This window comes from Chiloscyllium punctatum, chromosome 39 (genome assembly GCF_047496795.1).
Source record: "Chiloscyllium punctatum isolate Juve2018m chromosome 39, sChiPun1.3, whole genome shotgun sequence".
NCBI lineage: Eukaryota > Metazoa > Chordata > Chondrichthyes > Orectolobiformes > Hemiscylliidae > Chiloscyllium > Chiloscyllium punctatum.
In genome coordinates, this window is record NC_092777.1 from 59,409,994 (window position 1) to 59,424,303 (window position 14,310).

At 39.4% G+C, this 14,310-nt stretch overlaps 1 protein-coding gene across 1 annotated transcript in view; it reads right to left on the reverse strand.

Annotated features, from left to right (window-relative positions):
* LOC140464117 (cytoplasmic phosphatidylinositol transfer protein 1-like) overlaps nt 1-14,310 on the reverse strand; it is a 300,622-nt gene that overhangs the window by 84,637 nt on the left and 201,675 nt on the right. Inside the window, exon 5 of the mRNA XM_072558863.1 lies at nt 4,872-4,879. Coding sequence (XP_072414964.1) covers nt 4,872-4,879 — 8 coding nt within the window. The remainder of the gene's footprint in view (nt 1-4,871; nt 4,880-14,310) is intronic.

A 14,310-nucleotide genomic window follows, 5' to 3' on the forward strand; every position in this document is an offset into this window, starting at 1 on the left:
TACTTAATGGATAAACTAATAGCATTTCCGTTTTCTTCCTTAATTGAAATATCAGCAAAACAGACATACACATAACCAGAAGAAAAACAAAGTGATAGGAATAGAAAGGCTGAAATGGAACTAAGAGGAGAGGCAGGAATAGAAATGGAGGAAGAGAGAGAGAAAAACTGAAGTGAAGGCATTAGTGCCAAAATATGATGTGACGCAAGACAGAGTGAGTGAGGGGAGAGTGAAATAGAAGTGGAAAAGAATAAAACAATAATTTGCAAGCTTACAGGAGGTCCCAATACAATTAGCTAAATGTTGCACATGACTATGAAGCTTGTAAGAATGCAGGAATGCGTCATATGTAAAGAACAAGATTCATATTGGATTTAAGCATTTACTCTGTTACTGTCCTCACAAATCAGACCTACTGAGTTTTCTAACACTTCCATTTTTATTTTAAATCCACAGTATTTTCATTTTATTTAAATATTTATGATGTCCAGGAAATAATGATCAGGAAATTTTGTTTCAAACTCTTATTCAGCCATTAACAGAAAATGTTTCATTCTCATGTTTTTGAAATAAGTTACTGGCACATCTGAGATGAATAATTACATAAGGTATTCCCCCCATTCAAGTTATAACTGAATATTTAGCAAAAACAGCTTCAATGGCTTTGGTAATTCCACAGCAGGAACAAATCAAACAGAACTGGGCTTTATTCTCACTTTTCTCCTTTGAGCAGAAATTCTGACACTTAAAATTAAACTGTGTTTTTGAACATAATTATTATTCAGCTTATTTGAACTGAGTACTAATTTGATGACTCTTTTAATGAGATATTTATTTGATAACAATAAGTTTCTTCTTTTTGACATACGTGAATGAGTCACGAAGAGAGAAAGGTTGTTGACAACAGTAATGAGTGTTCAAATTACTCTCACTTCAGATTTAACATTGTGAAGAATGCAGAACAGAGGGTCAACATTGTAGAGAGTAACAGACGGTAGGTAATGATTACAGGACTGTAATCTTATTCATGACGTTAAAACTGCCAGAGTGAAATCCAAGCAGTTTATCTACGTCATTGGATTTCATTTCTGATAATACCTTGCAGTCTTGAAAATCATTTCCCACTGTCTTGTAATTATTTTTACATTGAGCTATTTTTCTTTCTGACCATTTACCAGGTACAATTCTAAAATCTCTGAACCCTTCCAGAGCTTTCAATTTTTGGAAATAATGACACTGCAGACAGGTTTAATATCTGCAACTTGACTTTCAATGTGTTATGGTTCCCTAGGATATAAAACACGTCGCTTTTGTAAACTCCGATGATTAAATGAGCATTGACAGAAGCTGAGGCAAAATCTCTCTTTTCAGGCATGGTTAACTGTAACTGTTCTCGTTCCTTATAGATTCCTGTGAATGAACTGACAGCTAAAAGCCAGTGTCAGAAAGCTCCTAAAATTACTTGTGCCATCAGACCTGAAGGGTCACGGAGAAAAATAATTTCTTGTTCATTACAAAGTCATTTGATGTCTCATTATTGCATTATAGATTAAAAAGTATCTCTTGGTAAATTTACAAAATAACTATCCACTTGAGATGCTCAGATTGTTTTAAGGGTCAATACAGTTAAGTAAAATAAAGTTAGAAGGAAAACAGATGATGGCTGATAATTTAGTAATTGGTGTTTAGATATGTAAAGAAGAAACAAAGGTGACGCAGTGGCCCCGAGGTGTGTCATTACATATCCAAGCAGATTGATTAAAACATTTTTGACCTTGTCGCACAATAGTAATGTCCCTAACTCTGCACCAGAAGGTCTGGGTTCAAGACTCACTTTCTCAGAGATATCTAATATCATTAACCAGGAGGTCCGGATTAAATCCCATCTGTCCCAGAGGTGTATCATAACATATCTGAGCAGGTTGACTACAAATAATTTAAAAAGAGGGAAACAAACAGTTATGTGACAGTGATAATGTCCAAACTCTTGGCCACAAGTTCTGGTTTCAATCCCACCTGCCCCAGAGATGTCATAACATGCTTGAACAGTTGATTAAAAATAATTAAAACAGACTCCAAATGTCTTCAATAAGCACATAAATATTTAAAGGGTAGTAAAAGGAGGAGGAAAAAACTGAGTAAGAAGAGATATTTACCAATGGCTGAAGTGTTAACTGAATACTTTGCATCTTTGTTACCAAGGAAGCGCATGCTACTCAAACCATGATGACAGGGGAACAAATTCAGGAACAGGAAGGGTTCAAAATTGATAAGAAAATTACTAAAGAAAATTACTACAGGTTAAATACACATAGTGAAAACTTTCAAGTGATCAAAGTGAGCCAGGATGGATTTATAAAGGGAAGATAATGGTTGATAAAATTGAATATACTTTTTGAAGAGGTCGTTAAAGCAGTGGACACGATAACATCCACGCATGTTATTTATTTCCATTTGCAGAAGGCATTTGGTAAAGTCAATCATCAAAAATTTTTCAATCAGGTTGAAGCTAATGAACAAAGGCAAGCTACTGACTGGCCTGGCTTGGAAAGAGGCTGAGTGGAGAAAACAAAAAAAATTAACAGGGCAGGCATTTTATTTCATAGGATGTGGTGGTCCAGCAAGTAGCTGTATTGGGGCCCAAGCTATCCATTGTTTTCATTACCAAATCAGATAATGGATAGAACAACAACAGAAATTGCTGGAAAAGCTCAGCAGGTCTGTCAGTATCTGTGGAGAGAAATCAGAGTTAACGTTTCGGATCAAGAGACCCTTCTTCAGAACTGTCTATAGACATGCCTGATCTGATAACCCTCAACATTTTCCTTTCTTATCCCCATAATCTTTGATTACAAATCTGTTTATTTCAGTCTTAAATATATTTAATGATTATCTTCAACAGCCGTTCTGTAGTAACCAATTCCACAGATTCACTACCCTGAGTACAACCTATTTAACCTCTCCTCATTAGAAATTCCTTCCCAAACCAGATCAACTTTGTGAATCTTCTCTGGACTTCCTCCAATGCCAGTCTACAGAATCACGGAATCCCTACAGTGTGGAAGCAGGTCATTCAGCTCATCGGGTCCACAGTGACCCCTGAAGACCATCACATCCACACCTACCCTACCATCCCCAATCTCTGTAACCCTGCAGTTCCCATGGCCAATCCACCCAAGCAGCATATCTTTGCACTGTGGGAGGAAACCAGAGCACCTGGAGGAAACCCACACAGACACGAGGACAAAATGCAAACTCCACACAGACAGACACCGAGAATGGAAATGAACCCAGGACCCTGGTGACATGAGGCAGCAGCGCAATCACTAAGCCACAGTGCTGCCATCTTTTCTTAAATAAGGGGACTAAAAACTAGTCATCACGTTGCAGCTGTGTACTTTGTACAGTTTTAGCAAGACTTTTCTATTTTTATACTGCACTCCCTTTGAAATAAAAGCCAACACTCCTTTTGTCTTCCATATTACCCACTGAACCTGGATGTTAACTTTTTGTGACTCATGGATTAAGACCCCCAAATTCCTCCTTTCTGCACTCTTTCTCCATTTAAAAAATATTCAGCTTTCTATTCTTTCCACCAAAGTGCATAACCTCACATTTCTCGCATTATATTCCAACTGCCAAGGTTTTGCCCATTCACTTAGCCTGTCTAAATCCTCTGTAAACCTTTTGTGTCATCCTCACTATTGGCCTTTTCACTTGTTTTTTGGCAATAGTACATTTACTAATGACATTCAAGTCATCAATATATATTGTAAATAACTGTGGTCTAGCTCTGATCCCTGTGGCACTCCACTAGTGACATGTTGCCATCCTGAAAGTGTCCCATTTGTTCTAACTCGCTATCTTCCATTTGTTAGTTCATCCTCTATTCATGCTAATACAGTATCCCCAACTCCATGAGCTCTTAACTTATTAATTCGCCTTATCAAGTGTTTTAAACATTCAAATATATTATACAGCATGGTGGCACAGTGGTTAGCACTGCTGCCTCACAGCAGCAGGGCCTCGGGTTCGATTCCAGCCTCGGGCGACTGTTTGTGTGGAGTTTGCACATTCTCCCGGTGTCTATGTGGGTTTCCTCTGGGTTCCTCCCACACTCCAAAAATTTGCAGGTGAGGTGAATTGGCCATGCTAAATTGCCCATAGTGTTGGGTACATTAGTCAGATGGAAATGGGTCTGGGCAGTATTCTTCAGATGGTTGGTGTGGAATTGTTGGGCCAAATGGCCTGTTTCTATACTGTAGGGAATCTAATCTAATCTAAAATCTACTGGCTCCCCTTTGTCTACCCTGTTTGCACCTCCTCAAAGAACTGTAATAGATTTGTCAAGCATGACTTCTCCTTCATCAAGCCACGCTGATTCTGCTCTTTTATATTATGTGTTTCCAAATGCTCTGTTATTATATCCGTTATCATAGACTCTAACATTTTCCCAAATATTGTTCAATATCGACTCCTGATTCTCATTTCCCATGGGAAAACTCAGCCTAGGAATCAACTTATGGTATATTTGGTCTGTATGGTTCGAGATAGCAATACAGTCGATGACTCTTTCCTAATTGATCAATCAGAGGTGCCCAACTATTTATTTTGAGCCTACAAAATATAGAAAAATGGAAAAGTAATACACAATTAAAGTTCTTGCTTTCGTGTAAACAGAGCACACTGACTAAACCTGATGAAATGTTAACAATATAGAAAACTATTCCCCTCAAAAAAAGTCAAAATTGGATTCAATGTGAAATAACAAACTGAATACTTAAAGGGCTCCTCTACCATTTTAAGTATTTAGTTAAGTATTTTACAATTCAGCCACCAATCAATAATATAATAATACTTTGGGTACTTACTGTGTATTCTGTATCATGTCCCCATCAATAAAAGAGCACATAAAGAGAAAGATAAAGACACAGTAAATAAAGGTCGCTTGGATTTATTATTCACAATGAACATTTTAAGTAAATTTAGCAGCATGAAAACTAAATATTACAAACCTCTGGCAGTACCACCAGATTGTTGTCCTTAGGACAATATTAAAACCTTGTACACTGTAGGGATTCTATGATTCTATGAAGACTGCCACGCATATATGATTTCTGATTGGTTACTAATTTCTCCTAAAGTCATGATCAAACATTCTGCTCTGTTGGTCATCAACATGGTAATTTCATAAAGTGATTCAGACCTTTTAATTCAACTTTGGATCTTATTTTATGTGAAAGCACAAATCCTTTTTTCCCTAGATCATCCACCAGGTGTGGTTAAAAAAGGAAACTAACAGCCTAATTTCAGGCCTCTGTTGACATTGTTACAAAACTGTCAGCCAGTTAATGCATCAGAGAGCCTAGAGATCATCCTCCTGCAGATTACTATTTTTGCAACAACATGACTGAAATTGAGAGGTTCACTAATCTGCTACAGAAGTCTCCACGGCTAAATGCATTGAACTGCTTTGAACTAATCTACCTCCAAGTTTAGTTGTACTTTGATAAAGTCAGATTAAGGATCCCCATTGCTTAGGTCTTCAAGAGTGCTGCCTCCATTAAACTTAAATTTCAATAAAAACACACCAGCAGGTCTCAGAATTGTAGAAATAGACAAGTTATGTTAGGAATAGTAATGTCAATAGTGTCAATTATTATACATCTGAAATCCATGAAATACTCCAAGGACCAATAAGTAACTGTAATAAAAATGCTAACTGAATTTTCAAGTAATCCAGCCATTTATTATGAGTATCTTTCAAAAGAGTGAATATGTCTTTGTTTTCACGTTACAGCTTTCAGATGAAGAAACATAAGGGATGATTAAATATTAGGCTGGCTCGACTTGAATGAATAAGCTACTTCTTGTGACATAATAAAATTGCTTGTTTTTTTTACTTTTAGGTAGTATTTTAAACTTAGTTTTGTTTAATTATTTAGTGCTGATCACAACACTGGAGAGAATGTTACCTGCAGATCTCCTTAGGCCAACAGTACATAAGACAAATAACAATCATTGTCTTAATGTGTCATCTGATATTACTTCGTCTGTGCTTGCTATTTCTATACTCTGTCTACAGTAATATATTTAAAGATAGGATATTGCTTCAATGTAAAGTATGATACTTCCATCCAATTACAGATAAGTTGTTATTTGAAAGTACTCATGAGTCAGCATTGGATTATTGAGTCTGAGGGAGAAAGTGAGGACTGCAGATGCTGGAGATCAGAGTCAAAAAGTGTGGTGCCGGAGAAGCACAGCAGGTCAGGCAGCAACCGAGGAGCAGGAGTGTTGACGTTTTGAGCATAAGCCCTTCATCAGGAATGTCTGAGCCCTGCTTTATTGAATCCTTCTGCAGTTGCAGTGCAGATTACATTTTAACATTCACTGGCATTCTTCACTTTGAACACCACCCAACTGAAATTCCAAACTTGAAAGGTGTTGAATTGTATAGATTTATGCTACAAGATGTTTCATCTGCTTTCCTCCAGCTGAGCTGGAGTCCAGACATCTGTACACATTTTTTACATCACAAGGAATTTAGATGGGCAAATGAAGGTCAAATATATTTTTATTCTGCAGTCACTTCTCTTCCTTTATATGAAGTTAAGAGCATGACTGATGCCCTATTTCTTCCTCCCTTCAACTATAACTCCATTCACCTCCCAATGTTTAGGTACAATACTGTGGTCTTTTCACCTGCTCAACACTCTGCCTGGTTCCTTCTATCAATTCTAATTACAGCCTTCCTAGAATCTGCTTTACCAAGTGTAATCTGTGCAGTATTTTGTTGCCTCCTTCCCAAAAGCAGAAATCATTCTTGATCTTCTTTCCCCCTTTTAATTCCTTCTTCATTGAAGAATTTTGGTTGTCAAATGCTGTCACTATGAAGAAATGAGAAACTAATAAAATAATGCCTCTCAGAACTGAGTCAACCATGTTAATTAATTGCCACAATTTAATTTGCATTATTCAGCATGCAAAATTAGTTACAAACCGACCAAATGACAAGGTATATTTGAATGAGCTGCAAACAAATAACAGAAAGAATTAAAACTAAATGTCGGAGAGTCACAGAACAAACTTCACACATAAAAGCAGACAGATGCTGAGATGAAGAAAATGTACAAAAAACCCAGGGATCATGAAATAACTGCTTCAAGGAAACTAATGTGACAATTCATGTACATCGAAGTTCTATCTTAGTTACACAAATCTGGAACTGAATTGAATTGAATTGTCATGTGTACCAAGGCTCAGTGAAAAGTTTTGTCTTGCGAGCAATACAGCAGATCACACAGTTAAGTAGCATAGATAAGTAAATAATAAGTAAACAGCGGCAAAAACAAAAACACAGGTACAGGCGAATGCTAAGAGTTTGTGAGTCCATTCAGTATTCTAACAACAGTAGGGTAGAAAACCGGCTGATGCATGTGCTCAGGTTTCCAAACCTTCTACCCAATGGTAGTGGTTGTAGAAAAGCATTGCGAGGATGGGATGGATCTTTGAGAATGCTGGTGGCCTTTCCTTGTCAGCAGGCCTGGTAGTTGGATTCTATAGATTGGAGGTTGGCCTTTGTGATTGCCCAGGCCGAGTTCACCACTCTCTGTAGCCGTCCCCGATCTTGAATGGTACAGTTGCCACACCAGGTAGTGATACATCCAGGATTAGTGGTGCTGGAAGAGCACAGCAGTTCAGGCTAGCTTATCTCTCCACCCTTCAGGCTCTCTTTATTCCTGATGAAGGGCTTTTTCCCGAAATGTCGATTTTACTGCTCCTTGGATGCTGCCTGAACTGCTGTGCTCTTCCAGCACCACTAATCCAGAATCTGGTTTCCAGCATCTGCAGTCATTGCTTTTACCTAGTGATACATCCAGACAGAATGCACCTACAAAAGTTGGCAAAAGTATTCACCGTCATGCCAAATTTCCTTACATGCCTGAGGAAGAAGAGAGGTTGTTGGGCCTTTGTGACCATGCGTCCATATGAAGAGTCCAAGAAAGCTTGTTGTGGATGACCACTCCCAGGAGCTTGACAGTCTCCACTTGTTCCACCTCTGTGGTGTTAATTTGGGGGGGGGGGGGGTTCATGAGTAACGTCCCGTTGAAAGTCAATAATGAATTCCTTGGTTTTCCTGGCATTGAGAGCTAGATTGTTCTCAGTGCACCATTTTTCCAGGTCTTCCACCTCCCATCTGTAGTCTTTTTTGTCTCTATCTGAGATTCGACCGACTATGGTGGTGTCATCAGTGAACTTGTAAATGGTATTAGTCTGGTATTTGGCGATGCAGTCATGTGTGTACAGTGAGTACAGTAGGGGGCTGAGTATGCACCCCTGGGAGACTCCATTGTTGAATGTTAGTGAGGATGAAATATTGTCCCCAATCTTCATTGATTGTGGCCTGTGGGTCAGGAAACTGAAGATCCAGTTGCAGAGAGTGGGGCTTAGTCCGAGATCACTAAGTTTAGTAATCCTTTGGGTTTAAAGAAAAATCAATTCAAGGACAGCATTACCAAACATGTGTGCTGTACCACTGTGTTTTAGGAGAAGGAGTTTGTCATTGCTGGCATAGTGAATTCCCTGTTTAAGTCACTGAAGATAATTAGAAACACTATCCAAAGTTGAATCTTGACTATATTAAAGTGCTACAGGATTGCTGACGGCAAATCATCTTCTTCCTCAACAACAAAAATGTGCATTATCTAGGAAAAGAAGAACAAATAGATGTTGGGGGTGTGGGGTGTCTTGCAGTAAATAGTTAAATTATCTTCAAAAAAATTGACTCAAAAATTAAGTAAAGTTAAGAGTAGAGGGATAGAGGATTTGTTTAAATTTTAACATTGTTTATGACAGAGCCTTGTGTGCAAATCTACATTGGGCTATTTCACACAATGCTCAAAATTGGAGGTGCAGGGGACAGCAAAGAAGGTTACCTCACAGTACAAAAAGATCTTGATCAGATGGGCCAATGGGCTGAGGAGTGGCAGATGGAGTTAATTTAGATAAATGTGAGGTGCTGCATTTTGAAAAAGCAAATCAAAGTAGGACTTATACGCTTAATGGTAAGGTCCTGGGAAGTGTTGCTCAAAAAAGAGATCTTGGAGTGTAGGTTCATAGTTTCTTGAAAGTAGAGTTGCAGGTAGATAGGATAGTGAAGAAGGCGTTTGGTATGCTTTCCTTTATTGGTCAGAGCATTGAGTACAGGAATTGGAAGGTCATGTTGCAGTTGTACAGGACATTGGTTAGGCCACTGTTGGAATATTGCGTGCAATTCTGGTCTCCTTCCTATTGGCAGGATGTTGTGAAACTTGAAAGGGTTCAGAAAAGATTTACAAGGATGTTGCCAGGGTTGGAGGATTTGAGCTGTAGGGAGAGGCTGAATAGGCTGGGGCTGTTTTCCCTGGAGTGTCAGAGGCTGAGGGGTGACCTTAAAGAAATTTATAAGATCATGAGGGACATGGATAGGACAAACAGATAAAGTCTTTTCCCTGGGGTGGGGGAGTCCAGAACTAGAGGGCATAGGCTTAGGATGAGAGGGGAAAGATATGAAAGGGACCTAAGGGGCAACTTTTTCACACAGAGGGTGGTCCATGTATGGAATGAACCGCAAGAGGAAGTGGTGGAGGTTGTACAATTACAGCATTTAAAAGGCAGCTGAATGGGTATATGAATAGGAAGGGTTTAGAGGGTCATGGGCCAAGTGCTGGCAAATGGGACGAGATTAGATTAGGATATCTGGTTGGCATGGACGGATTGGACTGAAGGGTCTGTTTCCGTGCTGTACATCTCTATGACTCTATGACTTCCCACGCTGACTACAGAATACTGTTGTGCTGCAAGCCATGATTTAAAATCCTGTTGCTTCAAATTAAAATAAGAGAATAAGCTGCATTTTGAAATGTCCAATAGTTTCTAAGAACGTTCAAGAGTAAGATCAATGAAAATTGATTAAGATGTGAAACTTTATATTCTCAGGTAACGCTAATGAAACAATTTTGAGAGATAAATCTTCTCAGATTTGCATCATTAATAAATGGTCCATGAAGTGTAGCGTTACATCAAAGAACGAAAGGGATGTAATTTTAAATAAAATCTGCATTTGGTTTTAGTAGTGACACTTGGAAACAGTAGCTTAGTAACTGCTATAGTCTGTTCTGTTAGCTCAGTAAGAAGTGTTCTCTATTTCTGCAATCATTTGCATGTCAATTACATTTAGACAGATATTGCTCGGTTTATGTAAAATGTATTTCTGAAAACAAAGGAATAATTTTGAGCCCACCTACATTTTATAGCAAGCCATGATGTATTGATTGTCACAATGGGCAGCAGGTGTCAGGTGAAGAGATAAGAATTGAATGGAAAAGGCTTTTCAGCCCGTTCAGCATGCCCAGTTGTTTCGGTCATTAGTCTCTGCACTTTCTGTGCCTTGGGTTAATGCCTAAATTTTAATTCGGATCCACTCCAGTTTTTTTTTCATTTTAAAAATTAATTTGTTTCATTTATTCTTTCTCTTCCCCTTATCTCCTCGGAAGACTAGGTTACATTCTAGGGATTGAAACATAGGAACAGGAATAGGCCATTTAGACTCCAAAGCCTGATAAAATAGGTGGTATCATGGACAGTGAGGAAGGTTATTAGAAATTGCAGCTGGACCTTGATCAGCTGGGGAAGTGGGCCAAGAAATGGCAAATAGAGTTTAATATAGATAACTGTGAGGTCTTGCATTTTGGAAGTCAAGGTAGAAGTTTCATGGAGAAACATGAAAAGTGAGCCACGCTGTGTTGCTTATAGACTGTCAAGCTTGGCCTCTCCTTCAAACGTACTGAGTCCCTGACTTCAGGATGGGGTTTGATGCTGAGTAGCATCCCCTCACCCTTGCTGGAGATCCCTGTTCTCCCCTTCAGTATGCAGGCAAGACCCCTGACACCTCTACAAGGTCCAAACCAAATCTTGAGGCATCTCTATGAAAATTTTTCTTATGTCCAGTTTTGTGCACAGGTGTCTCTCTGTTATGCCAGAACTAAGACTGTGAATTTTTAAGCATAGACCTGCTTCCCACAAGTCAATGACATATCACTGTGTAAGTTATCATTTTGTTATTGCAACTGTGTGCACTAATTTAAAATTTTCAACTATTGGGGCATAGGAGCATTTTGAAATTCATTGTTAATGGTTAACCTCAGAGACAATGTCAATTTGAACAAGGCACTGGAGGGCTAACATAGAATCATTTTGGATTGTCAGGGTACTTTCGAGATGGTATGGATGAAATGCAGCACATGTCCAAAGAGACTGGGAGTTCAGGCTACAGATGTTCAACATGCCATGAACACGTTCAGAAAATAATCAAGAAGAGTAATGGAATGCTTGCCTTTTTACCTCGAGGGCTGGAGTACAAGGATGCAGAAGTGATGCTCAAGTTATTGAAAACCCTGTTCAGATCCCTGTTGGAGTTCTGTGAGCAGATCTGGGTACCCCACCTTAGGAAGGATATGTTGGCCTTGGAGGGATTATAACATAAGTTTAAAAGAATGATACCTGGACTTTTGGGGTTATTGTACAAGACTAATAATGAGGGGAAATTATACAAATTAGGCTTGTTTTCTATAGAATTTAGAAGGTTAAGGGATGATCTCATGGAAGTCTTCAAGAAATTAACAGGAAAAGACAGGATACGTAAAATAAAATATTTCTACTGGTTGGAGATTCTAGAACTCAGGGCATAGTCTAAAAATTAGGGTCATACCATTCAGGGGAGATACTAGGAAGCACTTACACACCAAAGGGTGAGAGATTTTGGAACTCTGTTCCACAAATAGCAGTGGATGCTAGATCAGTTGTTAATTATAAGTCTGAGATTTTTTTTTGTGCAGCGATGTATTAATGGATATGGGCTGAAGGTAGGTATATGGAGTGAGACCACAGATAGACTATGGTCTTACTGAAGATAAAAGATAGGGAGGAGGGACTTGGGGGAGGGGCGTTGGCCTTTTATCTTAGCCTGCTGGATACACTTTCCTTATTCCTGAAGAAGGGCTTATGCTCGAAACGTCGATTCTCCTGCTCCTTGGATGCTGCCTGACCTGCTGTGCTTTTCCAGCAACACATTTTCAGCTCTGATCTCCAGCATCTGCAGTCCTCACTTTTTCCTCGAAAACTTACTCATCATGCCTTGTACATTCTCATCCAAATCATTGATATAGATAACAAACAGTAATGGGCCCAGCACTGACCTCTGAGGCAGTCCACTAGTCACAGACCTCCAGTCTGACAGGCATTCTTCCACTATTACCCTCTGCTTCCCACCATCAAGCAAATTGTCTATCCCCTTGGATTCCATGCGATCTAACCGTCCAGAATAGCCAACCATATGGAACCACATGGAACCTTATCAAAGGCCTTACTGAAATTCATATAGACTATGTTCCCCGCCCTGCCCTCATCAACCTTCCCGGTCACTTCATCCAAGAAGTTTAACAAATTTGTGAGGCATGATCTCCCACACACAAAACCATGCTGACTGCTCCTAATCAAACGCCATCTTTCCAAATGCATGTATATCTTATTTCTCAGAATCTTCTCAAGTATCTTACTTATTACAGATGTTCGGTTTTCTCGTCCACAGTTCCTAGGTTTTTCTTTGCAGCCCTTCTTGAATAAGGGCACACCATTTGCTACCCTCTAGTCTACTGGGACCTCACCCGTGGCTAACAATAACGCAGAAATATCAGCTTGGGCCCCCGTAATTTCTTCTCTATCCTCTTACAGTGTTCTTGGAATTATCTGGTCAGGACCAGGAGATTTACACACCATCATACATTCTAATACGTCCAATACCTCCTCTACTGTGATATGGATTGTCCTCAAGCTATCACCACTAACTTCCCCAAGTTCCCAAATCTTCACGTCTTTCTCCACGGTAAACACAGAGGAGAAATATTCATTGTGAACCTCATCCATCTCCTGCAGTTCCACACATACATGTCCACTTTGGTGCTTGAGGGGCTGTATACTCTCTCTAGACATTCTTTTTCCTTCAATATACTTAAAAGAACTTCTTTGAATTCACCCTACCCTTCTCAGCCAATACTACCTCGTGCCCCATTTTGTTCATTGTCGTGATAAACTTCAAGAGTACAAAGATTGGTAGAATAGGTAACCACGTAACAGATGAGGTTTAATCCAGAGAACTGTAAAGTGATCCTATTAGATTCGAAGAATGAAGACAGGTAATGTAAAGGTGAATGAATAGCAAAGGTTTGGAGGGATATGGACCAGGAGTAGGCAATGGGACTAGTTTAATTTGGGATTGCGTTTGGCATGGATTGGTTGGACTGAAGGTTCTGTTTCCGTGCTGTATGACTCTATGTCTCTAAGTGGAACATTCAGCCGCAAACCCTGTTATTCAAGAAGATCATGACTGATCTGACTGTGGGTTCCATTTCAGTTTCCTTCATGCCGCAACCCCCCTCTCCCATTAACGGACAACTTGCTTGTTGTTTAAAAATCTGTAACTCAGCCATCAATAACCTGATCTTGAGGGAAGTGAATTCCAAAGACTAATGAAGAAAGAAATTCCTTCTCATCTCAGTCTTAAATAGGAGATCCATTTGTTCTTAAACTAAATTCCTCCATGAGGGGAAATATTCTCTCGGCATTTACCCTGCCAAGTGCCCTCAGCATCTTATATGTTTCAATGAGATGAGACTGTGGAAATAATAATGGGGAACCAGGAAATGACAGAGGAACAATCTTCATTGTAGAAGACATTAGTGACATTGAAAAATTGCCAAATAATCAAGAGGCTAAAGAGGGGAGGAACTATACATATTAGTCTGAATCTTACATTGTATTGTCTAAATTCCAATTGTGTTGAGATTTTTAAAGGGTTTGTCGCCGTAAGGCCTAGCGAGTTCTCTTGCCATACTCGATAAAACATGCCTCATTAATTACCTACTATGTCCCTACGGCATCTTTTGTGTCTGCATGCCTACCTATATCACCATGTACCATGCCTGGAACAACTCACCACTCTGTGGATATTCTGGAATGCACTTAAAAATCACACAACACCAGGTTATAGTCCAACAGGTTTAATTGGAAGTTCTAGCTTTTGGCGCGCCGCTCCTTCATCAAGTGGTTGTCCACCTGACAACCAGCTGATGAAGGAGCAGCGCTCCAAAAGCTAGTGCTTCCAATTAAACCTATTGGACTATAACCTGGTGTTGTGTGATTTTTAACGTTGTACACCCCAGTCCAACACCGGCATCTTCAAACCCATGTCTGGAATTCATTGATGTCTTT